We start from the raw sequence: 27,489 nt of genomic DNA, 5'->3' as shown, positions 1-27,489 counted from the left end.
ATCAATTGACTCTTTCTTTCATGAAAGATTTCTTGAAGCATACACTGCTGTTTGAAAGCATTTTAGTAACAGTAGAAGTTCTTTCAAAATTGAAATCAATACTCTCCAACCTGCTGATGCTGTATCAACTCAGTATACGTTTTATTCTTAATTTTTTGTTGTCACTTCAACATTGCTCACAGCATCTTCACCAAGAATAGATTCCATCTCAAGAAACTGCTTTCTATGCTCATCCATAAGAAGCAACTCCTCATCGTTTAAGTTTTAATGCAAGATTGCAACAATTCAGTCACATCTTCAAGCTCTACTTCTAATTCTCTTGCTATTTCCACCACATCTGCAGTTACTTTCTCCACTCAAGTCTTTTTTTTTTTTCAATATAAGAGGAGTCTTGCTCTGTTGCATAGGTTGAAGTGCAGTGGTGTGATCTCAGCTCACTGCAACCTCCGCTCCCAGGTTCAAGCAATTCTCCTGCCTCAGCCTTCTGAGTAGCTGGGATTACAGGTGGTTGCCAGCATGCCTGGCTAATTTTTGTATTTTCAGTAGAGATGGGATTTTGCCATGTTGACTAGGCTGGTCTCAAACTCCTGACCTCAGGTGATCCACCCACTTGGCCTCCCAAATTGCTGGGATTACAGGCATGAGCCACTGCACCTGGCCCCCTCTACTGAAGTCTTGAACCCCTGCAAGTAATCCATGAGGACTGGGATCAACTTCTTCCAAATTCCTATTGATTTGACATTTTAACCTCCTCCCATGAATCATGAATGTCCTTAATGGCATCTAGAATAATCCTTTCCAGAAGGTTTAAAATTTAGTCTGCCCAGTTCCATCAGAGGAATCATTATCTTTGGCAACTACGGCCTTACAAAATGTATTTCTTAAATATTAAGACCTGAAAGTCAAAATTACTCCTGGATACATGGGCTACAGAATGGATGCTGTGTTACCAGGCACGAAAACAACATTCATCTTGTATATCTACAATAGAGCTCTTGGGTGACCAGGTCCATTGTCAATGAGCAATAATATTTTGAAAGGAATCTTTTTTCTCAGCAGTAGGTCTCAATGGTAGGCTTAAAATATTCAGCAAACCTTGCTACAAAGAGATGTACTGTCATCCAGGCTTTGTTATTCTCCTTATAGAACACAGGCAGAGTAGATTTAGGATAAATCTGAAAGGCTCTAGGATATTCAGATGGTCAATGAGCACTGGCTCCACCTTAAAGTCACCAGCTGCATTAACCCCTAACAAGAAAACCTATCTTTTGAAGTTTTTAAGCCAGGCATTGACTTCTCTCTAATTATGAAAGTTTTAGATGGTATTTTCATCCAATAGAAGCCTGTTTCATCTACATTCAAAATCTGTTGTTTAGTGTAGTCACTTTTATCAATGATCTTAGCTAGATCTTCTGAGTAACCTGCTGCAGCTTCTACATCAGCACCTGCTGCTTCACCTTGCACATTTATGTTATGACAATGGCATTTTTCCTTAATCCTCACGAACCAACCTCTTTAGCTTCACATTTTTCTTCTGCAGGTTTCTCACCTCTCAGCCTTCATAAAACTGAAAAGAGTTAGGGCCTTGCTCTGGAATTAGGCTTTGGTATACGGGAATGTTGTGACTGGTTTGATACTCTATCCACACCATTGAAACTTTCTCCACATCTGCAATAAGACTGTTTCGCTTTCTTATCTCTCATTTGTATACTGGAGGAGTACATTTAATTTCCCTCAAGAACTTTTCCTTTGCAATCCACAACTTGGGCTAACTGTCTGGCACAGGAGGCCTAGCTTTTAGCCTATATCCACTTCGACCTGCCTTCCTCACTAAGCATGATCATTTCTAGCTTTTGATTTAAAGTGAGAGATGTATGATCTTTCCTTCTACTTGAACACTTACAGCCCACTGTAGGGTTATTAACTGACCTAATTTCAATATTGTTTTCTCTTAGGGAATACAGAGGCCTGTGGAGAGGGAAAGAGAGGAAGAGCCAGTCGGTGGAGCAGTTAGAACACACATAATATTTATCCATTAGGTTCACCATCTTATATGAATTGGTATCATTCATGGTACCCCAAAACAATTATAATAGTAAACTCAAAGATCACTAATTACTGATCACCATAATGGATAATGAAATAGTTTGAAATATTGAGAATTACTAAAATATGACACAGAGACACAAACTTAACACATACTGTTGGAAAAATGGTTCCAAAAGACATGCTTAATGCAGGAATACCACAAACCTTCAACTTGTAAAAACCACAATATATGCAAAGCACAATAAAGCAAATTATAATAAAACAAAGTATGCTATATAATCAAATATAGCATACTATATTTGATTATACTGTATAGCATATATATTTGATTATACTATATAGCATACTATATTTGAATACACTATATAGCATAATTTGTAAAAACCACAATATATGCAAAGCACAATTTGTAAAAACCACAATTTATGCAAAGCACAATATATGCAAAGCACAATTTGTAAAAACCACAATATATGCAAAGCACAATAAAGCAAATTATAATAAAACAAACTATGCTATATAATCAAATATACCATACCATATTTGATTATACTATATAGCATATATATTTTATTATACTATATAGCATACTATATCTGATTATACTATATAGCATAATAAAACAAAGTATGCTATATAATCAAAAGAAATCAATTACATACAAAAACAGTGTCATATCAAAAGAAATCAATTACACACAAAAACAGTGTCATAAGGAGAATAGGTGTTAGTCTATAACATTGCTCTAGCCCATACTGTTTGCAAGATGACCTTTTGCAAACAGTATGATCAGGAAAAAATGTTTCTCATTGAATGATGAGCAGTCATTCTTAAAAAAGGAATTCTACAAATAAAATGAAGGAAAGAAAAAGGAAAATCAAATGGAAACACATAAGAAAAACAGTTATGAAGCAGATGAAAATTGTAGTCAAATATGTTCTCTCTCATAGGTGGGAACTGAACAATGAGAACACACGGACACAGGAAGGGGAACATCACACTCGGGACTGTTGTGGGGTGGGGGGAGGGGGGAGGGATAGCATTAGGAGATATACCTAATGCTAAATGACGAGTTAATGGGTGCAGCACACCAGCATGGCACATGTATACATATGTAACTAACCTGCACATTGTACACATGTACCCTAAAACTTAAAGTATAATAATAATAAAATAAAATAAAAATAAGAAAATTAGTCAAATATGTTGCCACAAATATAAACTTATAGAAGCAATCACCTCTATAACACAGAAAACATAAAGAGGAGATGCAGGAGCTCAGGGGAGCTATGGTCAAAAAGATGAAGAAATAAAATGTGAACTTACAGGTCAGAGAAATAAAAAAAATACATAAACAAACAAAACTGAAATGAAGGCCAAATGGAAGCAGAAGAGAGAACAGGTACTACTAAAATAGGAAAGTACACACAGGATAGGATTGAAAAGGAAATTTTCAAAAAGAATTTAAACAAAAAAAAGGGTTTTGGAGAAAAAAATAAATTCAGAATGCAAAAGAGAAAAAAACAAGTGATATAAATAGGCCAAGACAAATCAACAAATATAAGCATATTTGATGTCTTCAAAGAAGCAAGCCAAAATGAAAAAAGTAAAAAACTGTTCTCAGTGTAATTCAAGAGAAGTTTCCAGAAATAGAAGAAAAATGTAAACTAGAAACTAAAAGAATATGGCACGTCCAAGAAAAAGAGAAACACAAAGGTCAATGCCAAGACATATTCTAGTACTGGACTGTAAAAAATGGGTAGTGAGGTAAAAAATTGATCACTTCTAAGTAGAAAAAAATCCAGTGAGTCCTCAGACTAGTCTGTAGCAAACAGTGAGCACTGCCTACAAAATCAGCCAGGAAATAAAGTGGGCCTGAGGAATTTCTTACCCCACAGATGTGTAATTATAAAGTGAGTGAAAGGATACTTTTAGAATACGAGAGAAAATATTTACAAAATGTCTATCTGATGAGAAATTAATAGCCAGAATATATAAGAAAACTCTATAGCAAAAAAAAAGAAATATTCCAATTAAAAAATGGACAAAAGATCTCAACACACAATTCTCAAGGAAGATATATAAAATGCCAACAGGTATATTAAAAATGCTCCACATCACTAATCATCAGAGAAATGCAAATCAAAACCACAATGAGATATCATCTCACCCCAGTTAAAACTGCTTTTATCAAAAAAAATGGGAATAAGGGATGTTAGTAAAGATGTAGAGAAAGAGGAATCCTTGCACACTGTTGGTAGGAATGTAAATCAGTACAGCTGCCATGGAAACCAATATGGAGATTCCTCAAGAAACTAAAAATAGAAATACCAATGATCCAGCAATTCCACTACTGGGTATATATCCAAAAGAAGAGAAATCAAGAGATATCTGCACTCTTATGTTTACTGTAGCAATGTACTCAATAGCCAAAATGTGTAATCAACTTAAATGCCCACGAGTAGATAAATGGAAAAAGAAAATGTGATATATATATATACACAATGAATATTATTCAGCCATAAACAAGAATAAAATCCTCTCATCTGCAGCAACATGGATGGAACTGGAGGTCATGATGTTAAGTGAAATAAGCCAAGCACAGAAAGACAAATATCACATGTTCGCACTCATATGTGGGAGCTCAAAAAGTGAATCTCACAAAGGTACAGAGTACCTTAGTGGCTACTAGTGGTTGGGAAGGGTAGTGGGGAGGGGAGGATGAAGAGGTTGATTAATGGGTACAAATATACAGTTAGATAGAAGAAATAACACCTAATGTTTGGTAGATCAGTAGGGTGACTATAGTTAGCATTAATCTATTGTACATTTCAAAATAACTTCAACCAAAGGACACCGTACAGAAACAAAAGGGACCGAGGGAAGCAATGAAAATACTTCACTATTTAAATAATACTTAACTATTTAAATAATCTGGTTTACAGATGAGAACATAAGTTATAGATAATCGCAACACAGGAATTACATACCTAACAGAAGGTAAAAAGGAAACAAAGGCAAAGTTTAAAGTTGGTAAAGAAATAATGTTAAGTATTTTTTTAAATTAATTTATATTTTTTGAGACAGAGTCTTGCTCTATCACCCAGGCTGGAATGCAGCGGCACAATCTTGGCTCACTGCAACCTCCACCTCCCGGGTTCATGCGATTCTCCTGCCTCAGCCTCCCGAGTAGCTGGGATTACAGTAATGTGCCACTATGCCTGGCTAATTTTTTGTTTTTTTTTTTTTTTTTGAGATATAGTCTCACTCTGTTGCCCAGGCTGGAGTGCAGTGGCGCAATCTCAGCTCACTGCAACCTCCACCTCCCTGGTTCAAGCAATTCCCCTGCCTCAGTGTCCCAAGTAGCTGGGATTACAGGTGCATGCCACCAGGCCCGGGTAATTATTTTTGTATTTTTAGTAGAGATGGGGTTTCACTGTGTTAGCCAGGATGGTCTTGATCTCCTGACCTTGTGATCTGCCCACCTCAGCCTCACAAAGCGCTGGGATTACAGGTGTGAGCCACCACGCCCAGCCACGTGAGTATTTTTATAAATGAAAAGTGTAAGTATTATTAAAGATATAAAGGTGAACATCAAAAAAATAACCAATTGATATCATGCTCAGAAAGGACAGAGAGGGAGAAAAAGGCAATATACCAATGTCACTGCATATAACTGGGAATAAGAAAATAATACGTAATAAAATAGAGAACAGAGTATATTACACAAAACATTAGTTATAAAGATAACCAATGGATTCCAAACCAAACCTTTAAATTACTAATGGTTTATACTAAACGAAAACAGGAAAACATGGATTATATAATGACATATTTAGTGGATCATAGAATGATCATATAATAACATATTTTTAGGCAACAGAAACCATAACAAATACTATGATAATTGCATAAAGACTAAATATAACTCTAATATCAATGAATGAAAGTGAGTTTAACACTGTTACTTAAAAGACAAACTGAGTAACAAAGTGAAACCTAACCTTGTAACATAAAAATTTATCTAAAGGTTTCAAAAACGTTGAAAATAAAAAGATGGTTAAAGGCATGCTAGGAAAGCATGGACAGAATGAAATAGTTGTTGGGATACTAATTACAGATCACATTCAGAGGACGAAAGGAAAGAACTAAGTGATTTTATAATAAAGAAATTTTATAATGATAAAGAGTATAATCCAGAATGAATGAAGACTTAACTGTAAGGTTTTTACTCCCAGTACTGTGGTGTTTTAGATATTCTAAAAATCCCTCCTTTTGCAAACACCTAGAAATGCTAAATTAGGTAAAACATTATCTTTTAAAATGTAGCACCAGTCTGAAGAAAAAGTAAAGGTAATTTACAATGGTCAATGAAAATTTACAAAGAGAAAGTCAAACATACAGTGATGAGTGATAAAAACACATGCTACATTGAAGGTGTCTACAGAAGCCACCAACAAAGAACCTTAGGACTGAAGAACCATGCAGAGCAACAAGAATAAGGCCCTAGACCTAAAAGAAATAGATAGTGGAAATAAGAGTCCTAAATAAAGCTTCAGCCTAAGAAAGCTGGAGATTCAATGAAAATGGAAGAAGGGTGACAATAGAAAAAGAGATCCAGTGGCAAAAGGAAACAAACAGGAAATAGATTTAGACATATGTGGTCAATCAATTTTTCACTGAAGTGCCAAGGTAATTTATGGGAATGATAGATTTTTCTACAAATGGTGCTGAAATAACTAGATATTGGTATGAAGGAAAACAGAACCTAGAACTCTTACCTCACCCCGTATTTAAAAATTGAGATGATATCAAATATATACATATATATATCAAAATAGAAAAAGGAAAACTATAAAACTTCCCGAAGAAAACAGAAGACGATTTTCTAATCTTCAGGTAGGAAATGACTTGTTCAAATATAAAAAGCACTAACTATAAAAGGAAAACTTGATGAAGTTAATTTTATTAAAGTTAAAATTTTCTGTTCATTAGAATACTATACTACAAGGAAAATCAAAAGGAGGCTACAGACTAGGGAAAATATTCACAAGATACATATCTGGCAAAAGTCTTATATCTAGAATATAAAAAGAACTTCCAATAAATAATAAAAAGGTAACCCAATTAAAACAAGGGCAAAACATTTCAGTACTTTACAATATATCTATTATATGTTGTATATAACATATATAACTATATAAGGATGATCAGTAAGTACAGGGAAACATGTTCAACATTATTCAGAAAGTACAAAGTAAAACATAATAAGCTACGTCTCGAATAGTCATTCATTTTGAATGCCTAAAATAAAAAAGGCTAACAACATCAAATGTTGACAGAGATGTGGATCATCTAGAACTCTCATATATTGTTGACTAATGGGGAAAAGTTGGACAGTTTTTAAATAAAGTTAAAGCAGACTCCCACCCAAAGAGCTAACGAGAGAACTGAAAACATGTCCATAGATGGACTCATCTAAGAATGTTAAGACTATCTTTATTCATAAGAGCCCTAAACCAGAGCCAACCCAAACGTCCATCACCAAGTAAATGAACAAAATAATTGTGACATATTCAGAGGTAAAACAACATAGATGAAATTGCTAAAACATTATGTTGAGTGAGAGAAGATCCACATAAACTGCATGATTCTGTTTGTAGCATGTTCCAAAACAGAGAAAACTAAGATACCATACAGTAAGAAATTCATGAGTCCATCTGAAGGATGGATGGATGGGAAGATGAATGGATGGATAGAAATAGAAAGGAGGGAGGAAGGGAGGAAGGGAGGGAGAGAGGGAAGGAAGGAAGGAAGGGAGGGAGGGAGGGAGGGAGGGAGGGAGGGCGCGGTGGCTCACGCCTGTATCAGAAGAATGGCATGAACCCGAGAGGCGGAGCTTGCAGTGAGCTGAGATCGCGCCACTGCACTCCAGCCTGGGTGACAGAGCAAGACTCCATCTCAAAAAAAAAAAAGAAAAGAAAAAAGAAGGAAGGAAGGAAGGAAAATAAAGGAAAGAAAGAAAGGAAGGAAAGGAGAGGAGAGGAAAGGAGCAGAAGGGGGGCTCTTCTTTACAATAAAATGCCAATTAATAAATCATTTTACAGCCATCATGACAAAATTTGATTTGAACAGGAATCATCTATGTATGCTAAATCCAAGAGAGGGAAAATCAGAGAAGGAGCAGCATATTTGCATGGTCATAATATCTCATGTTAATTGTTACATACTAAACAACTGTGAGAAGCAAAAATAGTAACTATACAGTGAAACTGGACCAAACTTTGGCCAGGAACTTGGCCTTGGGGCTAAGAGGCTCAAAATAATACCCTGGGAAGAATATGACCTCAATCTCACTATGTACTGATGCAGGAAAGATTGCATAATCTAAATCTCATTGTGATGAAACATTATAAAAATAAGTTGAGGCCAGTGTCATGAAAGGGTAAGGAAGTGTCCCACATTAAAGGAAACAAAAAGATATCATTAAATGCAGTAAGTGATCCTGGATTAGATTTTCATATTGAACAAAAAACATGCTATAAAAGACAGTATTGGGACAATTGACAAAATATATTAAAGTATTGTATAATAGTTAAATTCCAGCCATGTGCAATGGCTCATGCCTGTAATCCTAGCACTTTGGGAGGCCAAAGCAGGAAGATCATATGGGGCCAGGAGTTCAATAGCAGCCTGTACAACACAGCGGAACTCTGTCTCTATAAAAAAATACACTGGGCACAGTGGTGTGCACCTGTAATACTAGCAACTTGGGAGGGTGAGGTCAGAGGATCACTTAGGGCTGTGAATACGAGGTTACAGTGAGCTATGATTGTGCCACTGCACTCCAGCCTATGTGACAGAGTGAGATCGTGTTTCTAAAAAAACAAAACTAAGAATAAAAAAAATAAAAAGTTAAATTATTAAATTTGGTAACTGTGCTGTGTCTATGTAAGAGAATGTCTTTATTTTTAAAAAACACATACTATATTATAGTATTGCATATTATTCTTATTTTTAAAGCAAGTTTATTAGGAAAGTAAAGGAGTAAAAGAATGGCTACTCCAAAGGCAGAGCAGCCAGTTTCGCAGATTAAAGGAGCATAATGTATGCAACCTACTCTCAAATGGTTTATAAAAACATGAATGCGAGCATAGGTGTATATATGTGTATGTTGTGTTTGTGTAGAGAGAGAGAATAATAAAGTAAATGTGGCAAAATGTTAAAAATATGTGACTCTAGGTAAAACATACATAAAAGTTATTCTATATTTTTGTGACTTTTCTGTACATTTGAAATTACTTCAAAAAGTTGAAAAAAATACAGCACCAAGTAACTATAAAAAATATACTTTAGTGACAGAAGTCAGATCAGTGATTTTAATTTAGGAAGATGGGGTTGTTTAGAAAGGGGCCTACTCTGAGTGATGGTAATGTTTTATATCTTGACTGAGGTTTCTGAAAACACAGGTGTATTCAGTGTATCAGAATCTACAAAACTGTGCACCTCAAATCTATATATTTTATTAAATTAAATTATACTTAATTTTTTAAGCTAACAAGGAAATTTAAAGCTTGGCAAGAGATGAAAATTAATGATCAAAATTCATAATAGTAAGCCTACCTAAAAATGAACTTGAGGTTTGAATTTGTATTACCTGTGTGACCTTGGAAACTGCAAGCCAAGAATCTAATTTTGCAAATCCTCCATTGAAGAATTTACTCATTTACATCTCTCAAAATTTCCAAAGACTGGCCAGGCGTGGTGGCTCATGCCTATAATCCCACCACTTTGGGAGGCCAAGGCGGGTGGATCACCTGAGATCAGGAGTTTGAGACCAGCCTAGCCAACATGGTGAAACTCCATCTCTACTAAAAATACAAAACATTAGCCAGGCATGGTGGCGTGTGACTGTAATCCCAGCTACTCGGAAGGCTGAGGCAGGACAATCACTTGAACACAGGAGGCAGAGGTTGCAGTGAGCCAAGATGGCGCCACTGTACTCCAGCCTGGGCAACAAGAGCAAAACTCCATCTTAAAAAAAAAAAAAAAAAAAACAAAATCCGCAGATTAAGATTATTTATTAAAACAAAATTTAAGACATCTGCAAATACACTGGGAAATAAACCATCACATAAAACAATAAAAGGCAAAATTAACCTCTAAAGGACTTCAAATATGCAAATAAGTATGACTTACATAAATATGTTCTAAATATTTACAGAAATACGACACAGAACCAAAACATTGCAAAAAACAAGACACTACCAACATAAGCAGGCAGAGCTGAACTCGATATTCTAGGAGTTAAAAATATACTTTCTGAAATTAAGAACAGAAAGTTAAATGTCCCTGTTCTCCAATTTCAAGAAAGGAAAGGACTAACTGTTCTCTGGTAGTCAGCTAATCCCTAAACCATACACAGAAATTTCAGACAGTCCTTAAACACTCCTGTTTTTGAAAGTCTTCAGGCTTCCGAAGCCCAATGCAATACCAACTCTTTGCTTTGTTTAGAAAGTCATGGCTAAGAAGCACAGTTCTCCCTTGCTTATCAAGAAAGAAATTGAGTGGTTTCTCATTTCAAGTATATTGAGTGATGGTCTCATCCTTAAGAGAATCCAATAAATTAATTAACAGCAAAAGATAAAATCAGTAAGCTTGAATATGGCTAAATACAAAATATCAAAACTGCAGCACACACAAAAAAAGATAAGAGATATACAGGACACCGAAAGAGCAATTAAGTAAATGTAAAAATAATTCATATTCATGGAATGAAATACTCTGTATTATAAATATATAAATTCTCCCCAAACTGATCTACAGATGCAGTAAAACTCCATTCACAAATCCAGCACATTTTTTAATGAAAATTGATAAATGACTTCTACAATTTATATGTAATGCAGAGTCAATAATAGCTGAGACAATTTTGAAAAAGAGTAAGGCTGAAAGATTTATACTGCCTGATACCAGAATATTTATTATAAAGCTACAGTAAGAATTATTAAGAAGTATGGTACTGACACAAAGATGGCAAACAGAGAAACAAAACAAAGAATCTACAACTGCACTATTCCATATGGTAGGCACTATTTAAATTTGAATTAATTAAAATTAGTAAAATTAAAAATTCAATCATTAGTTGCACTAGCCACACTTCAAGTACTCAATAGCCATCTGCAGTGAATAGCTACTGAATTAAACAGTATACATAAAGAATATTTCCATCACAGCGGAAAGTTCCATTAGACAGCACTTATCTAGAAAGGTACACACATAAAATTACTTGATTTATGACAAAAGTAACATTACAATGCAGTAGGAAAAAGTCTTTTCAATAAATTGTGCTGGATCAAGTAGACATTCATATGTAAAAATAAATTTAAAAATAAGTAAGTGAGGCTGAGCGCGGTGGCTCACACTTATCATCCCAGTACTTTGGGAGGCCAAGGCGGACAGATCAACGGAGGTCAGGAGTTCGAGATGAGCCAGGCCAACATGGTAAAACCTTGTCTCTACTAAAAATACAAAAATTAGCTGGGCATGGTGGTGTGCACCTGTAGTCCCAGCTACTCAGGAGGCTGAGGCAGGAGAATCGCTGGAACCCAGAAGGCAGAGGTTGCAGTGAGCTGAGATGGTGCCACTGTACTCCAGCCTGGGCAACAGCGAGACTCTGTCTCTAAAAAATAATAAATAAATAAATAAATAAATAAATAAATAATCAATCCTGATGTCTACTTCATACCATATACACAAAACAATTCCAAGTAGATTGTAAATCGAATTAGTGTAAAAATTAAAACAATAAAGCTTTTAGAGGAAAACACAGGAAATCTCTTCATGACTTTGTAGTATGTTGCGGGAAGTCAGGGATCCCGAACGGAGGGACCAACTGAAGCCATGGCAGAAGAACATAAATTGTGAAGATTTCATGGACATTTATTAGTTCCCCAAATTAATACTTTTATAATTTCTTATACCTGTCTTTACTGCAATCTCTGAACATAAATTGTGAAGATTTCATGGACACTTATCACTTCCCCAATCAATACTCTTGTGATGCCTGTCTTTACTTTAATCTCTTAAGCCCGTCATCTTCGTAAGCTGAGGATGAATGTCACTTCAGGACCCTGTGATGATTGCGTTAACTGCACAAATTGTTTAAACAATATGAAATGTGGGCACCTTGAAAAAAGAACAGGATAACAGCGATGTTCAGGGAACAAGGGAGATAACCATTAAGTCTGGCTGCCTGAGAGCCGGGGCCATATCTCTCTTCTTTCAAAAGCAAACAGGAGAAATTTTGCTGAATTCTTTTTCTCAGCAAGGAACATCCCTGAGAAAGAGAATGTGTTCCCAAGGGAAGGTCTCTAAAATGGCCGCTTTGGGAAAATCTATCTTTTTACGGTTGTAGATAAGGGATGAAATAAGCCCTGGTCTCCCGTAGCGCTCCCAGGCTTATTAGGACGAGGAAATTCCCACCTAATAAATTTTGGTCAGACTGGTTGTCTTCTCTCAAACCCTGTCTCCTGATAAGATGTTATCAATGACAATGCGTGCCTGAAACTTCATTAGCAATTTTAATTTCGCCCCATTCCTGTGATCTCGCCCTGCCTCCATTTGCCTTATGATATTTTACCTTGTGAAGCATAGGATCTCTGTGACCCACACCCTATTTGTACACTCCCTCCCCTTTTGAAAATCATTAATAAAAACTTGCTGGTTTTGCAGCTTGGGGGGCATCCTAGAACCTGCCAACATTTGATGTCTCCCCTGGACATCCAGCTTTAAAATTTCTCTCTTTTGTACTCTTTCCCTTTATTTCTCAGGCCAGCCGACACTTAGGGAAAATAGAAAAGGACCCATGTTGAATACTGGGGGCTGATTTCCCCAAACAGTAGTAGACAAAGATTTTTAAAATTTGATGAAAGAAGTGGCAGCCATAGAATGAATGCGGATAAAGATTATGTAAGATGACATTAAAATTGAGAATCTCTGCTTATCAGAAGACATCACTAAGACAAGGAAAAGGCAAAACACAACCTGAGAAAATTTACTTGCAATAAATATACCTGATAAAAGACTCATATCCAGAATATACATATGACAAAAGGACTCCTACAAAACAATAAGAAAAAGGCAAATAGACAATCCAGAAGAAAAACAGATAAGACATGAACAGGCATTTAACAAAAGATGTCCAAATGACTAATAAGCGTATGACAAGGTATTAAATTTTACTTATCATCAGAGAAATGTAAATAAAAACCTCAATGTACATCACTATATACCTACCAGAATATCTAAAATGAAAATAAAGATAGGCAAAATGAAGTGTTGATGAGGATGAGATATAAGTGGAACTCTTAAACACTGTTGATACAAGTAAAGATTGGTGAAATTACATTGGAAAATGTTTAGCAGTGGTATGGGTTGTATTATGTATCACCCAAATTCATATGTTGAAGTTCAAACCCCCAGTACCTCAGAATGTGACCTTATTTGGAAATATGGTCACTGCAGACATAATTACTTAAGATGAAGTCATTAGGGTATCACCAATGTAACCAATATGACTAGTGTCCATATAAAAAAGGCAAATTTGGACCCAGAGACATAAACAGAGGGAAGACAATGTGAATAGAAATAGGAAGAAAACAGTAGCCTACAAGTCAAGAAAGAGAGCCCTGGAAAAGACAATTCCTTCACAGCTCTCAAGAGGAACAAACCCTGCCCACACCTTAATTTTGGACTGCTAGCCTCCAAAACTGTGGGAAAATAAATTTCTGTTGTTTAAGCCACCCAGTTGCGGTATGCTTTTATGATAGTCCTAGCAAACTAATATAGGCATTATCTACTAAAGTGGAAAACATGCACAACCTATGACCTAACAATTCTTCTTGGTAGATATACATCAGAAATGTGTATATATGTTCACCAAAAGATCTGTATAAGAACATTCATATCATTACTATTCTATGAGCCCCAAACTAGAAATAACCCAAATGCTCCATAGTAGAATGAATAAATTATGGTATATTCACATGATGGGATTTTACATGGCAATGAGAATGAACGAACCACAACCGCATACAAAAACATAGATTGAACTCACAATAATGTTGAGAAAAACAAGATACAAAAGAATATACAATTACAATAATATAGTTGAACAGGCAAAAGCAATCTATAATGTTAGAAGTCAGGATAGTGGTTACTTTTCAAGAAAAAGGAGGTAGTAATGATTGGGAAGGGGCAAGAGGGAGGTTTCTGTGATGCTGGCAATGTTCTATTTCTCGATCTTGGTGATGCTATACTGTGAAAATTCTTCAAGCTATACATTCATAATCTGTGTACCTTTGTCCATGTAAATTACATATCAGTAAAAAAAAAAAAAAAAAGTACTTTAAAAAACTGAACAGGTTGGTTAAACAGCAGATTAGACCAGCCGGTTGTGAATTCTATGAGAGAACTTGAAAACAGTCATAATGTAGCACAGACAGAGAAAATATAAGACACATTAATAGAAGCATAGGATGAAGTAAAAAGGTCAAGTATAAATCTAACTGGAATTGCAGCAGACAAAACAAATGGGGGAGAAGCAATATTTGAAGAGGGAATAGCTGAGAATTTCCTAGAATCAACAGACACAAATTCCAGATTTAAAACGCACAATAATCCTAAACAGGATAAATAAAAAGAAAACCATACTGAATAGAGTATAGTGAAACTGCAGAACTCCAAAGACAAAGAGAAAATCTTCAAGTCAGATGATGCACAAAGGAACAAAAATTAGACTGATTTTTTTTGTTTTGAAAAATTTCAAACTCATAGAAAAGCTAAAAAGAATAATTCAATGAGTGTACCCCACAGATTATGCCACTCACCAATGAAGACACCCACCAGAATATACTACTCACTAAATTCACACTGTTAACATTTTGGCTCATCCACTCAAAATGTTTCTGAACATAAGTCCTTCCCTTTTGGGAAAATGTAGAAAGTATAGCACTAACAATAGCACTATTATTCTTTGTCTGATGCACTTACCAGAAACAAGAACATTCTTCTATTCAATGACAACACCATTACCTCATCTAAGATAATCAACATTAATCCAATAACACCATCTAAAGAGAGTCCTGATGAAATTTTCCCAGTGATCTTAAAAGCGTTCCCTAAAGCTTTTCTTTTTGCTGATCCAGGATCTAATCAAGGCTCGTGCATTACTTTCAGATGGTATAGTTATTAGGTCTCTCTCAATTTAGAGACTTTCCTTGATACGCTACTTCCTCTGATTTTTGATGACACTGAATCCTTTGAAGAGTCCAGGTCAGTTGTCTTGAAAAAATGTTCTACATTCTGGATTAGTTGGACTGTTTCGCCATGATTCCTAGATCAAATGTTTCCAGTAAGAACACCACATAAGGTAATGTTATGTCTCTCCCGTGCACCACATTATGCATGGCTGTCCCACTATTAGCAATACCAAGCTCGGCCATTTTGTAATTTTTCCCTTTGTAATAAATAAGTCATCTGTAAGGTGATATTTTGAGACTCAAGGGTATTATCAATGACAATTATGGGAGCCAGAAGACAGGAGGATACCACCTACAAAGTGCTAAGAAAAAAATAACTATTAAAGCAGACCTATATTGTCAATGAAAATATTACTGAAGAATGAACTCAACATAAAATATATCCTTAAATTATTTTTAAATCATGAAATTATTATTTCATGGTCAAGTAAACAAAAAACTTGATGGGAAACATTGCCAAGTTTCCATTTGCCAAAAAACATAATAAAAAATTTCAACTACTAACATCATGCTTTCAGAAAAGAAAGGACAATTCTAAGCTTCCAAAAAAGAAGACTTAAGCTCAAAATAAATGAAAGTTCTCTAAAATGAAGGAATTTTGCTTTATGAACAGCACACTTTTTATTTTCTCATTTTGCTACATGTATCCATATTTTGTTAGGACTGGTTAACAGTCCAGGGACAAGTGTTTGGAAATTACTAAGTCTAGCTACGAAAAAGGGAAAAGGCATTTTATTTCACCATTATGAAGAACTCGGGCTTTTTAACCACAGTAATTAGGATTATAAAATCCATTTTATACTTAACGAATCTGAAGTATGAATTGTTAAAGAAGCATGCACAGCATCACAGAGATAGTAAGTGGCTCAGATTTCAACCAAGTCTAAACCTAAAGCGTACATTCTTTCTACTCCGCCATAGTGAGAAGCCCAACCACCCAAGTATGAAATACCTAAAGGAGTTAAAGGCTGTCAAATGGCAGTTTAAAATGTCATTTGTGACTGAATCTTCAGGAATCTGAGGACCATTAACACTGTGAATATGGAAGAGTACAACTTTTCTAACTCCATAAAAGCAATGGAAATCTACAGAAGTGATGTCTAGGCTGGAAAAACTGAGAAAATGCAGGTGTAAGGTGAAAAACACCAGATATATAACCTTAAGTGTCAACTAACAGCTATAAATACAAATGTGTACAATAGACACAAACTACTAATACATGAATCTCACTCAGTAAGATTACAAAAATTTTAAGAGGTTTTTCATAAACAGCACATATTACTGGATTCCATTTATATAAACCATTAAAAACAGGCAAAATACAAAACATCAGATCAATGTGAGAGTGGGGACTGACTGAGAAAGGGAATGAAGTAACTTTCTAGGATGATGGGTTTGGGTTATAAGAGTATATGCATTTGTCAAGGTTTGTACATTTCATTAATTAAATCTCAACAGAAAAAAAGTCTGTAAACAAATACGAATTCTGGTTAATCATACATATATTTAAGTATATATGGGAAAGTATAATGATGTCTGCAATTTACTTTGAAATGAATGAAAATAATAAAAGGGACTGATGGGACAGAAGGATAGAAGGATGGATTTATAGATAAATACGTGATAGACCAAGCATGGCAAAATGTTAATAATAAACTGTGGGTGTTGCCTCTACCAAGCATTTACTCTAACATTCTTTCAACTTTGTTGTATGTTTTTTAAATTGTTCATAATAAAATGTTGAAGAGAAAGTATATGATATATGTGACTGTGGAACTAAGACAATGTTATCCTTAAAAATATAGAAAACCATATAATGGCCCAATTTGATGGAAGAGATCATATAACTATCACAAAGTTTGAAAAAAGTAAAGAAATACAGACAGTAGTATAAGGTACTCATAAGACACACCCAGAAGTTGCTAAATCTAAGGTGGAAAATAAAAAGAATAAGAATACAATGGATGGGTGCAGTGGCTCATGCCTGTAATCCCAGCACTTTGGGAGGCAAGGCAGAAGAATCACTTGAGCCCAGGAGTTCAAGACCAGCCTGGGCAACATGGTAAAAACCCATCCCTAAAAAAAAACACAACAAAAACAAAAATTACCCGGGTGTGGTGGCGTGCACCCTGTAGTCCCAGCTATTCAGGAGGCTGATGTGGCAAGATTGCTTAAAACCAAGAGACAGAGGTTGCAGTGAGCCAAGATCATACCACTACACTCCAGCCTGGGTGAAAGGGCAGAGTCTATTAAAAAAAAAAAATCTTTCTGGTAATAGACAAAAAAACAAAAAACGATGGAAATAAGTTGAATTAGTTTCATGTGAAAGCAATACATTCTAGAAAACCGTCAATATATGAGTTTCTGAGAGTATCTGATAACTGAAATAATTAAGATAACTGAACATACTTTCTCTTAAGAAATCACAATTGGTTCAATATATTTCAACATGAAGTATCAGTCAACCATAGTAAATGGATAAAGCTAACTTGGTCACAATCAATTCTACTAAAGAAAGACTGTGAATACACGAAAAGAATAGTTTGAACAGAACTTTGTTTTTAATACACTTGCCAGGAATTTAACATTTTTAGCATGTCTTAAAAGAACTTTACCTGCCATTTCTTTTGAGGGCAAAAATGATGCCATCTTTCTGGAATGGAAGTAGCTTTGCTCTTAGTCTGTCAGGCAAAAAATCCAGCAGTTTATCAGATTCATTTGTCACACAAGAAATGTGAGGTGTAAGAGACTTTTTTATGTTATGAACCCTAGGCATGATGATCCTAAAAACAAAGAAACAACAAAAAAGGGAGGGGTATAAGAAATAGATATTACTAAGTATGTTACAGAATCACATATAAATAATATTAAAGTACTTATAAATAGCTTTGACATACCATTTATATAAACTAAATCATATTCTCACAGTAAGTTACTAAGAAAATTCAAAGCACTGAGTTTGAAAGCAATTACTTAATGCACTCTCTAGGAACTCAGCATGCACTATTTCATTTTGAGCCATAATACCATATACCATACACCAGTTTAACGCCACAAATTTATTACTAAAAAATTATAAATAAACTAGATTTTTCACAAATCAAATAATTTTTAAAATAAGGGATGAATCTGCTAGAGAAAGATGAATCCTTTAATAATTCATCCTTTTATGGATCCACATTTTCATATCACACCAGATTTTCTAAGAGTGAGGTAAAGCTGCATTTAAAAAAATTATAAAATACAAAGACATTAACTCCAAAATCAAATTTATACTAATTAAATTAATGTAATATTATTAAATTGTTTAAATATTAAAATTAATTCTTTTTAATGAGCTGAATCCACAGTATAGCACTTTGCCTGATTAACACCTTCCTCACCCCCTGGTTTTCCACAGATGTGACTGTAATTTTCTATGACATAAAAATGTCATATATCTGTAAATTCTTATAACTCTGGAAGAAAATGTCCTATTATACAACTACACTATAATGCCTATCAAATAATAAAATTTTGTATTTAGATGGTACCCTGCCTTCTGTTTATATATTATCTCATCTTTAAAAAAAAGTTTGCGGGCCAGGCGCGGTGGCTCACGCCTGTAATCCCAGCACTCTGGGAGGCCGAGGTGGGTGGATCATGAGGTCAGGAGTTCAAGACCGGACTGGCCAATATGTTGAAACCCCATATCTATTAAAAATAAAAAATTAGCTGGGCGTGGAGGCGCTCGCCTGTAGTCCCAGCTATTTAGGGGCCTGAGGCAGAAGAATCATTTGAACCCAGGAGGCAGAGGTTGCAGTGAGCCAAGATCATGCCACTGTGCTCCAGCCTGGGCGACAGAGTGAGACTCTGTCTCAAGGAAAAAAAAAAAAGTTTGCTTTTTTCCTCAATTACATGCAGACTTATGTAACTATTGCTCTCTTCCATCCAAAAACGTAACCAACTTCTGTGTCTACTAAGAAGGTCAAGAACAAAGCAAGTATTTATTTATTAATAACAAATAGGTACTACATGTCACAACCTAGAGAAGCAAGACCCACACACTCGTAGGGTTTATATTCTTCAGGGGAAAACTAAAAATCAGCAAATAAATAAATATGATGGTTTTTCTTGTTTTCAGCTACACCTGATCGAATGGGAAGGATGATTAATTATAATATAGCACAAATAGTGTAAGGAATTTAAGAGAGTACTGGTCACTTTAGGTAGGCTGACCAAGAGTGGCCTGTCTTAGGAAGTGCTGTTTGGCTTATGGTCTGCAAGATGTAAAAAGCCACCCAGGATCAAAATTAAGAGAAGAGCAGTCCGAGGAGAGAGCATCACTGCAAAGGACCCAAATTGAGAAAGGGCTTGGTGTTTTCAGAAAACAGAAAGAAGGCTAAGGTGGACCAGGCACAGCGGTTCATGCCTATAATCTCAGCACTTTGGGAGGCCAAAGTGGGCGGATCACCTGAGGTCAGGAGTTTGAGACCAGCCTGGTCAACGTGGCGAAACACTGTCCTACTAAAAATACAAAAATTAGCTGGGTGTGGTGGCACAGGCCTGTAATCCCAGCTACTCAGGAGGCTGAGGCACAACAATCACTTGAATTCAGGAGGAGGAAGTTGCAGTGAGCTGAGATCGCACCACTGCACTCCAGCTTGGGTAACAGAGAAAGACTTCATCTCAAAAAAAAGAAAAACAAAAGCCAATGTGGCTGATGACCCAAAGGAGGGAATGGTGTAAGATGAAGCTACCGAGATAAACAAGAGCCAAATCATATACAGCCTTGATAATAACTTTGGATTCCTTTTTAAGAAGGAATGCTAATGGAGTTGTGCTGTCGCATACACCATTAACAAAATGTTTAATTAAAATTAAAATAAAAAATTCAGTTATCCAGTTTCACCAGCCATGTTTCCCGGGCTCAACAGTAACATGTGTCTGGTAGCTATGATATTTAATAGTAAAGATACAGAACATTTCTCTCTTCACTTAAAGTTCTGTTGGACAGTACTGAATGGAAGGTTTAAACAGGGGAATGACACAATCTGACTTACATTTCAAAAAACACCTGAAGGAGACAAAGATATCAATAAGGAGGCAGGAGATAAATGTTCTTATAGGATTTGGCCACTCAACAAAGCCTCTACTGCTTCAGTAGGCAATTGAATTTAGAAATGATTTATGAGTCAGTTCTGTCTGAATAAGGTCCTCATAAACACTCATGAGTGGCCCTCCCTAGGACCCTCTCACCACCACCACCCCCATAACAAAACTTAGCAAGGAATAGAGAATGGAGCAAAAAGGGAAAGCATGAAAGCAGGAAAACTGTTTTCAGGTTGCAACAGACAAGGCAAAAAACCTTTAGCACTGAAACTGAAAAGATTCACGAAGTATATCAGAGGTAAAGCAAACAGCATCTGCTGATGCGGTATATGTAGAGAATAATAGAAATGTAGAATCAAAATGTGGACCTAGAGTGATGGAGTTAGTGATGCAATTGGCTGGGATGGTAAGGACTACAGAATAAATAAATTGGGTAGAAAAAAAATCCACAGATTTTCTTTGAGATGGCTATAAGATAAGAAGTGGAAATGTTGGGTATGCTTGAAAATATATGAGTCTGAAGTTCCTATAGGGAGAGATAGAGAATGGATACACACGAGAAATATCAGACACTTTCCCAGCCTGCCTTAGAGCTACTAATCAGATAAACCTATTGTGGACTTTAGAAAGTCAAAACTCAAAGGAGCAGAGATTAAGTAAAATTCCTTCTGGCAAGGTTAACAGCAGCAGAAAACCATGTCCACTTTCCAGAAGTAACAGGAGTTTCAGAAGCACTTTTTAGGGTCAATGGGATAAAGGATGTAATGTTTTAGGGTGGAACACTGGCAAGAAGTTAAGTAAAAAATTTTAAAAAAAATGTTGCTGTCTATCATCTTTATTCAAGACTCCTTTTTTTTTTTTCTTTGCTGGGTGCAGTGGCTCATCGCTGTAATCCCAACACTTTGGGAGGTTGAGGCAGAATAGCTTGAGGTCAGGAGCTGAAGATCAGCCAGGGCAAACAGCGAGATCTTGTTGCTTACAAAAGATCATAAAATTAGCTGGTTGTGGGGGTGCATGCCTGTAGTCCCAACTACTTGGGAGGCTTCAGAGGACTGCTTGAGCCCAGGAATTTGAGCTATGATCTTGTCACCGCACTCCAGCATGGATGACAGAGCGAGACTCTATCAAGAAAAGAAAGAAAAGAAAAGAAGGAAAGGGAAAGAAAAGAAAGAGAGAGAGAGAATAACAAAACAAAACGACTCCTTTACATTTTACTTAGTAAAAAATTTTAATAAACACTCCAAAAAAATCTGGTAAATTGGGGTCACTTTGCCACTTACATGATTTATTTTTATGAGGACTGACTCAGGCACAATATTTGTTTTTTGTTTTTTTTCTTTTGAGATGGAGTCTCACTCTGTTGCCCAGGCTGGAGTGCAGTGGCGCGATCTCGGCTCACTGCAAGCTCCGCCTCCTGGTTTCACACCATTCTCCTGCCTCAGCCTCACGAGTAGCTGGGACTACAGGGGCACGCCACCATGTCAGGCTAATTTTTTGTATTTTTAGTAGAGACGGGGTTTCACCATGTTAGCCAGGATGGTCTCAATCTCCTGACCTCGTGATCTGCCCGCCTCTGCCTCCCAAAGTGCTGGGATTACAGGCGTGAGCCACCGCGCCTGGCCAAGGCACAATATTTGTAAAAATAAACAATGAAACTAAAGTTATATTAATCAAAAATTTGTTTTAATAGGCACAAATAAGAGAAAAAAATAATTAAATATGAAGATAAAAGAAATCTAAAACATTATGAAAATGTACAGAAAAAAATTTCAGTTGAATTTAAGATTATAGTGTGGTTCATTGATGATTTAAACAGATATATGGATAAATAAAGAACTTAAAAATATGTAGTGGTACAATCTAATGAATAGAACATGAATGTTTTTGTTAATCCTAAAAATAATTTTTAAAATATTCTTTTCTATTTTTAGGATCTAAAGTAAAAAAGGTGTAATAAAGAATATCTCATGTAGGTTCAGCCATATAGGTTTAATTGCTACAAAAAGTCAGTTGTAATCAACATTACATTAATAAAAGAAGATGCACATTTTATCTTCATTCTAGATTACCAAGAAATTAACAGTTACAATAATGTGCATACCTTTTTAATAATGAATACTTTATTCAGTTCAGAGGTTTAGCTTAAAAGGTTTTACTCAATATATGTATACTAATTTACTTATAGTAAGGTGGGGGGAGCCTATCAAAATGAAACCAGCAATACATAATTTAAAAAAAATTTTATTCCAGAAATATTTTAATAAACATTGACCATTTCCAAGAAACACCCACTGCATGCCCACCAATGAAAGAGAATCATAACAAAATAGAAAATTTACCATATGGCTATGATTTAAAGAAAAAAAAATGTGGACAGGAGCACATCAGCAAAGTCCATTATTAAAGTCACATTCCTTCTTATGGGCTATGAATAGGAGTCCGATTAGATACCAGAATAAAACTTACTACAAATGCTGAACCATTTAGGTCAAAGAACCTCTACAGAAGCATCTGTCTTCAAAGGGATTCTAGTTTGAGACTCAATTTTAGAATAAGTTATAACAAATAATGTTAACAGAAGACATACAAGGTGATAAAAGAGGGTTTCTACAATTCCCCACATGAAGTATAAGTCAACCATAGTAAAACCTAATAAAACAAATCTAGATATTAAAAACAATATCTGAACCTAATAAAACAAATCTAGATATATTAAAAAATTATTTTTCTTTAAACAATTGCCAAGACTAAAATCAAAGATAAACAGAAGGCACAACAGTTTTGTTCTGGCTGTTATCTGGGTTTTGGGAATATTTTGTCTTTTGTTTTTTTACAAATACAAATTAAACATGAAAAAACTCTACTTCAAAAAAACTAACAGTTCAAGAAAAGCCCATCCAGTTGCATTCTAGACATTTAAAACCTATACCACAATATAAATTTCAATGGTAAAAACGGTAGGTTTTAGAATTGTTTTGTGATCCTATATCAAAGGAAAAATTCTATTCCTTTTATTCAGTTTTTAAACATACCAGCAAGAATCAAAATTGTCAAATTTTCCAAATTTTAAACATACCAGTGAGAATCAAAATTGTCAAATTTTCCAAACCCACTGTAAAAACAGGTTTTAGAAGTGTTTCGTGATCCAGTATCAAAAGAAAAATCCTACTCTTTTTATTCAGTTTTTAAACATACCAGCGAGAATCAAAATTGTCAAATTTTCCAATGGCAATTTCTCCACACCAGAAAGTGGTTGTGACTCTCAAAGAAGTAACAATTTGGGGTTTTCCTGCCTTCAAAATGTTATCAAATCCTGTATTTCTCACAGGCTTTTGAAACACACAGAAAGTAAGAAATATTCCAATGAATGAAACGTACCAAATGTCAGTAATACGCAAGACACATTCCTTTGGGGAAATGGCTGTTAGAAAAAAAATCCAGTCTGTACATGCAAAATAAGCAAGGAAATTCAGTCTTTCTTTCTTCTTCTTCTTGAAAAATCCGTTACTCCTAAAATATCATTCCACAAAATTGGAAGTGAAAGACTAAAGGTCAGGAAAGGGAAGAGAGGGAGAAGGAGCACACATCATTAACACACAAAAGAAGTAAAATTATACTAACTTAAGCAGTTTATAACAAACTGGGGTCATACTCCAAGATACCAAAGGCTGGTCGAAGAAATTCACCATTCTGTAGGAGCTAGGGTTTGTATGGCCGCGTGAAGATCCATGAAGATTCACTGCCATGGAGCAAGCCTTCTTCCCACTCCAAATCCTGCTTTCTGCACCATGCCTCCATGGGGAGGGCCTCTCATTCCACCACCCACCCCACATAGAGGGCCTCCAGGTCCCCTAAGGCGATCATCTCGTCAGTCCCCTTCCCTAGCAGCTTGAGGCTTCTTCTCTTCCACATTCAGACAGACCTCACCTCTGAACATGATGGGCCTGTTGCGAAGGACCTTCTGAACAGGCTCAGAATCATCAAAACAAAACCAAAACTGGGTAATTTCCCACCACTGTTAATGTGCAACTCCACCACGTTCCCATAATTTTGAAAGAAATCTTTAAGCTCTGATTTGTCCACTTAATGAGACAGGTTGCCAATGAAGAGTTGGTGACTGTCAGGGTGTCTCACCACTCTTTGGGGTTCAATGTCACCTTGCTCACCAGCCTCACAGATCGGTCTGGGTCCCCTTTGGGGAGGAATATTTCTTCGTTGTTCTCACATCCTTTGATCCCTTTGAGGTTTCTGTGGTGGAATCTGAGATTCAGGCTTAGACTCTGTACAGGGCTGTGAAGCTAGTACTTTACCAACATAAGGAGGTATCCCAGTAACTGGAACAGCTCCACTGGGTTGAAGGTTGTTACTGGTCACAGATGCCCAAGAAAATGTCCTCAAGTCTTCCCGTACTGTCTGAGATATGTCTGCAGGTGCTGGAGAAGAACTCTTCTGAGCATCCTCAGGAGCAGTTTCTTCTAATACCAGCTCAGACTTTTCCTCTTGGATTTCAGATACACATTCTTGTTCTGGTTCTGGCTCAGGATCAGGCTCCAGTTCAGCAACTGGCTCCTCTAAATGTTCTTCCACGTCATTACTGACAACTGCCTGATCACAGAAAGTTCCAGAATCATCAGGTACCACCTGAGGTGTTTTCTGTCTTTTCTTCAGGTTCCTCTACTACTTCTTCAGACTCCTCCTGAGGCTCAGTGACAAACCCACCAAAGACCTCATCTTGCTATCTGAAGATATCATTGTGAACATAGAACTGATTTGCAACAGACCCCTCAGGAGCAAGTACGAACATCTGCATGAATCTCCTCAAAGCCTGGTTGTTGTTAGACAGAAGCCCCAACACCTGGACTACCACACCATCATTTAGCGTGGCATAAGCATCAACATGGAGAATCTTGGTGTGGCAGTTGCTGAAGTTTCGTGACATCACTTTCCTGTGGATTTCTTTCTGTCCGTAAACTGCATCTGCTAGCTTTCTATTTGAATCCAATCCCCCACGGACATAAGAAGAGTTCCTTCCATAAAATCTATGCAGCATGTCTGGGGCCTAGTTCAGCAGTGTGTAATGCTGTCTCACAAATTCCCACCCAACCAGCAGGGGACTAGCCTTCTCCATCACCATTGCTTTGGTCAATTCAAACTGAGGGGAAAAAGTCAAATATGTCCAAACCTGTGCGGCTGAGCTGGAGAGGAACTAGCTCTGCTACACAGCACTGATGATGGCAGAAACCCCTCATGCAACTGTGTCCGCACCAGCAATACATAATTTTTAATACCATGTTATTAAAATCAAAATGACAATATTGGCTAGGGAAATTTAGTGAAAGCAAAATCTAGTAGAACTTATTTTCTAAGCAATTTGCTTGGTACGCAACACTTGAAAAAAAGAAAGAAGGAAATACTTTCTATCTTTTTAGGTCAAGATAGTGTTTTTGTACTCAATTGAGAACAAGGCAAATTCAACTGGAATTCACTGACTCATTTAAGTAAATAGTAGAACTGTACTGAGGAGAATCAGATATTGTTAAAATACACTACCTAGAGACTTATTTCAGGAACAACAAGTAAATGGCGGGTCAGGACAACTATATAAACTTTGGGGAGATAATTTTTTTTTTTAATTAAGAATGTATTGGATGAAATTTACTGCAGAATAAAGAATTAGTAAATTAGAAAAGATATTAAATGTAAATGGACTAAAAACAAATGAAAAGATTCCTATATTAAATTAAAATATATATAAATTTACATGCTGCTTTTAAAAGACATACCCTTAAATAGGAGGATTCATAAACACTGAAAGTGAAAGAATTAAAAAAGACATATTATACATGCCAAAGTATAGCTAGTATTGCTTTACATTATAAGATAACATAGGTTTCAGGCAAAAAAAAAATTATTAAAATAAAGAAAAGCATTTTATAATGATAAAAGATTTATTAGAAAAATTTAGCCTCGAAATATATCTTAATAAATATACAAGGCAAAAACTGATAAAAATAAAAGGAAAATTTGACACAACCATATCTATCTATAACCACAGTGGAAAAGTTTAACACATGTCTCTCAGTAATTGATTATGCAAGTTGATTAAATTGTAACAGGATAAAGATGATTTCAAGAATACAATAAACAAATCTGACCCATTTGGTGCAAAGACAGGAGTATTATTTTCAAGCTCATTGTGTGAAGCCAGCCTAAACAATCTCACAAGCACATTACAAGAAAAAACATACATAATACAATCTCTCATATTCATGGGTAAACAAAATATTAGCAAATCAAATATAGCAGTAATTAAAAGACTAAGACACCAAGACTAAAATGGGCTTATTTCAGGAATGCACAGCTGATTATACTTTCAAAATTCGATCACTGACAAGCTGATTCTAAAATTCATATGGAAATGCAAGGAACCCAGAATAGCCAAAACAATCTTGAAAATGAACAAAGCTAGAGGACTTCTACTTCCTGGTTGTAAAATTTACTACAAAGTGACAATAATCAAGGCAGTGTAGCACTACTAGCATAATGACAACCAGCTAGGTTAATGGAACAGAACTGAAAGTCCAGAAATAAGCCTTTACATTTACAGTCAATTTTTTGACAAGGGTCCTAAGAGGATTCAATAGGAAAAGAGTAACTTTTTCAACAAATAGTGCTGAGACAACTAGATGTTCATATAAAAGAATGAAATTAAACCCCCACCTCATGCTGCATATGAAAATTAACTTAAAATGGATCAAAGATTAAAACATAACAGTTAAAACTATAAAACTTCAAGGAGAAAACACAAGAGTAAACCTTTGTAATCTTGGGTTATGGTATGGTTTTAGACAACAACACTAAAAGCAAAAACATGAAGTCTTTGAACATGCCTATGTCCTGAATGGTATTGCCTAGGTTTTCTTCTAAGGTTTTTATGGTTTTAGGTCTTATGTTTAAGTCTTTAATCCATCTTGAGTTAATTTTTGGGTAAGGTGTAAGGAAGGGGTCCTGTTTCAGTTTTCTGCAT

General features: G+C 35.7%; 1 protein-coding gene and 1 pseudogene across 10 annotated transcripts in view; both read right to left on the bottom strand.

Moving 5' to 3' along the window:
* Positions 1 to 27,489, bottom strand: part of ZRANB3 (zinc finger RANBP2-type containing 3) — a 355,165-nt gene that overhangs the window by 310,139 nt on the left and 17,537 nt on the right. For 9 of the 10 annotated variants that reach the window (XM_055108541.2, XM_063595172.1, XM_063595170.1 and 6 more), the window contains exon 2: positions 17,987 to 18,154. In XM_055108541.2, the coding sequence (XP_054964516.1) occupies positions 17,987 to 18,147 (161 nt within the window). In that variant the 5' untranslated portion in view covers positions 18,148 to 18,154. Of the gene's footprint in view, positions 1 to 17,986; positions 18,155 to 27,489 lie in introns of those variants that run through there. The other variant, XM_034954093.3, reaches the window with a different exon arrangement.
* On the bottom strand, positions 21,144 to 25,699 carry LOC103786819 (ras GTPase-activating protein-binding protein 1-like; annotated as a pseudogene).

This window comes from Pan paniscus, chromosome 13 (assembly GCF_029289425.2).
Source record: "Pan paniscus chromosome 13, NHGRI_mPanPan1-v2.0_pri, whole genome shotgun sequence".
Lineage (NCBI taxonomy): Eukaryota > Metazoa > Chordata > Mammalia > Primates > Hominidae > Pan > Pan paniscus.
The sequence above is the reverse complement of the archived record's forward strand: the minus strand, read 5'-3'. Positions and strand labels throughout refer to the sequence as shown.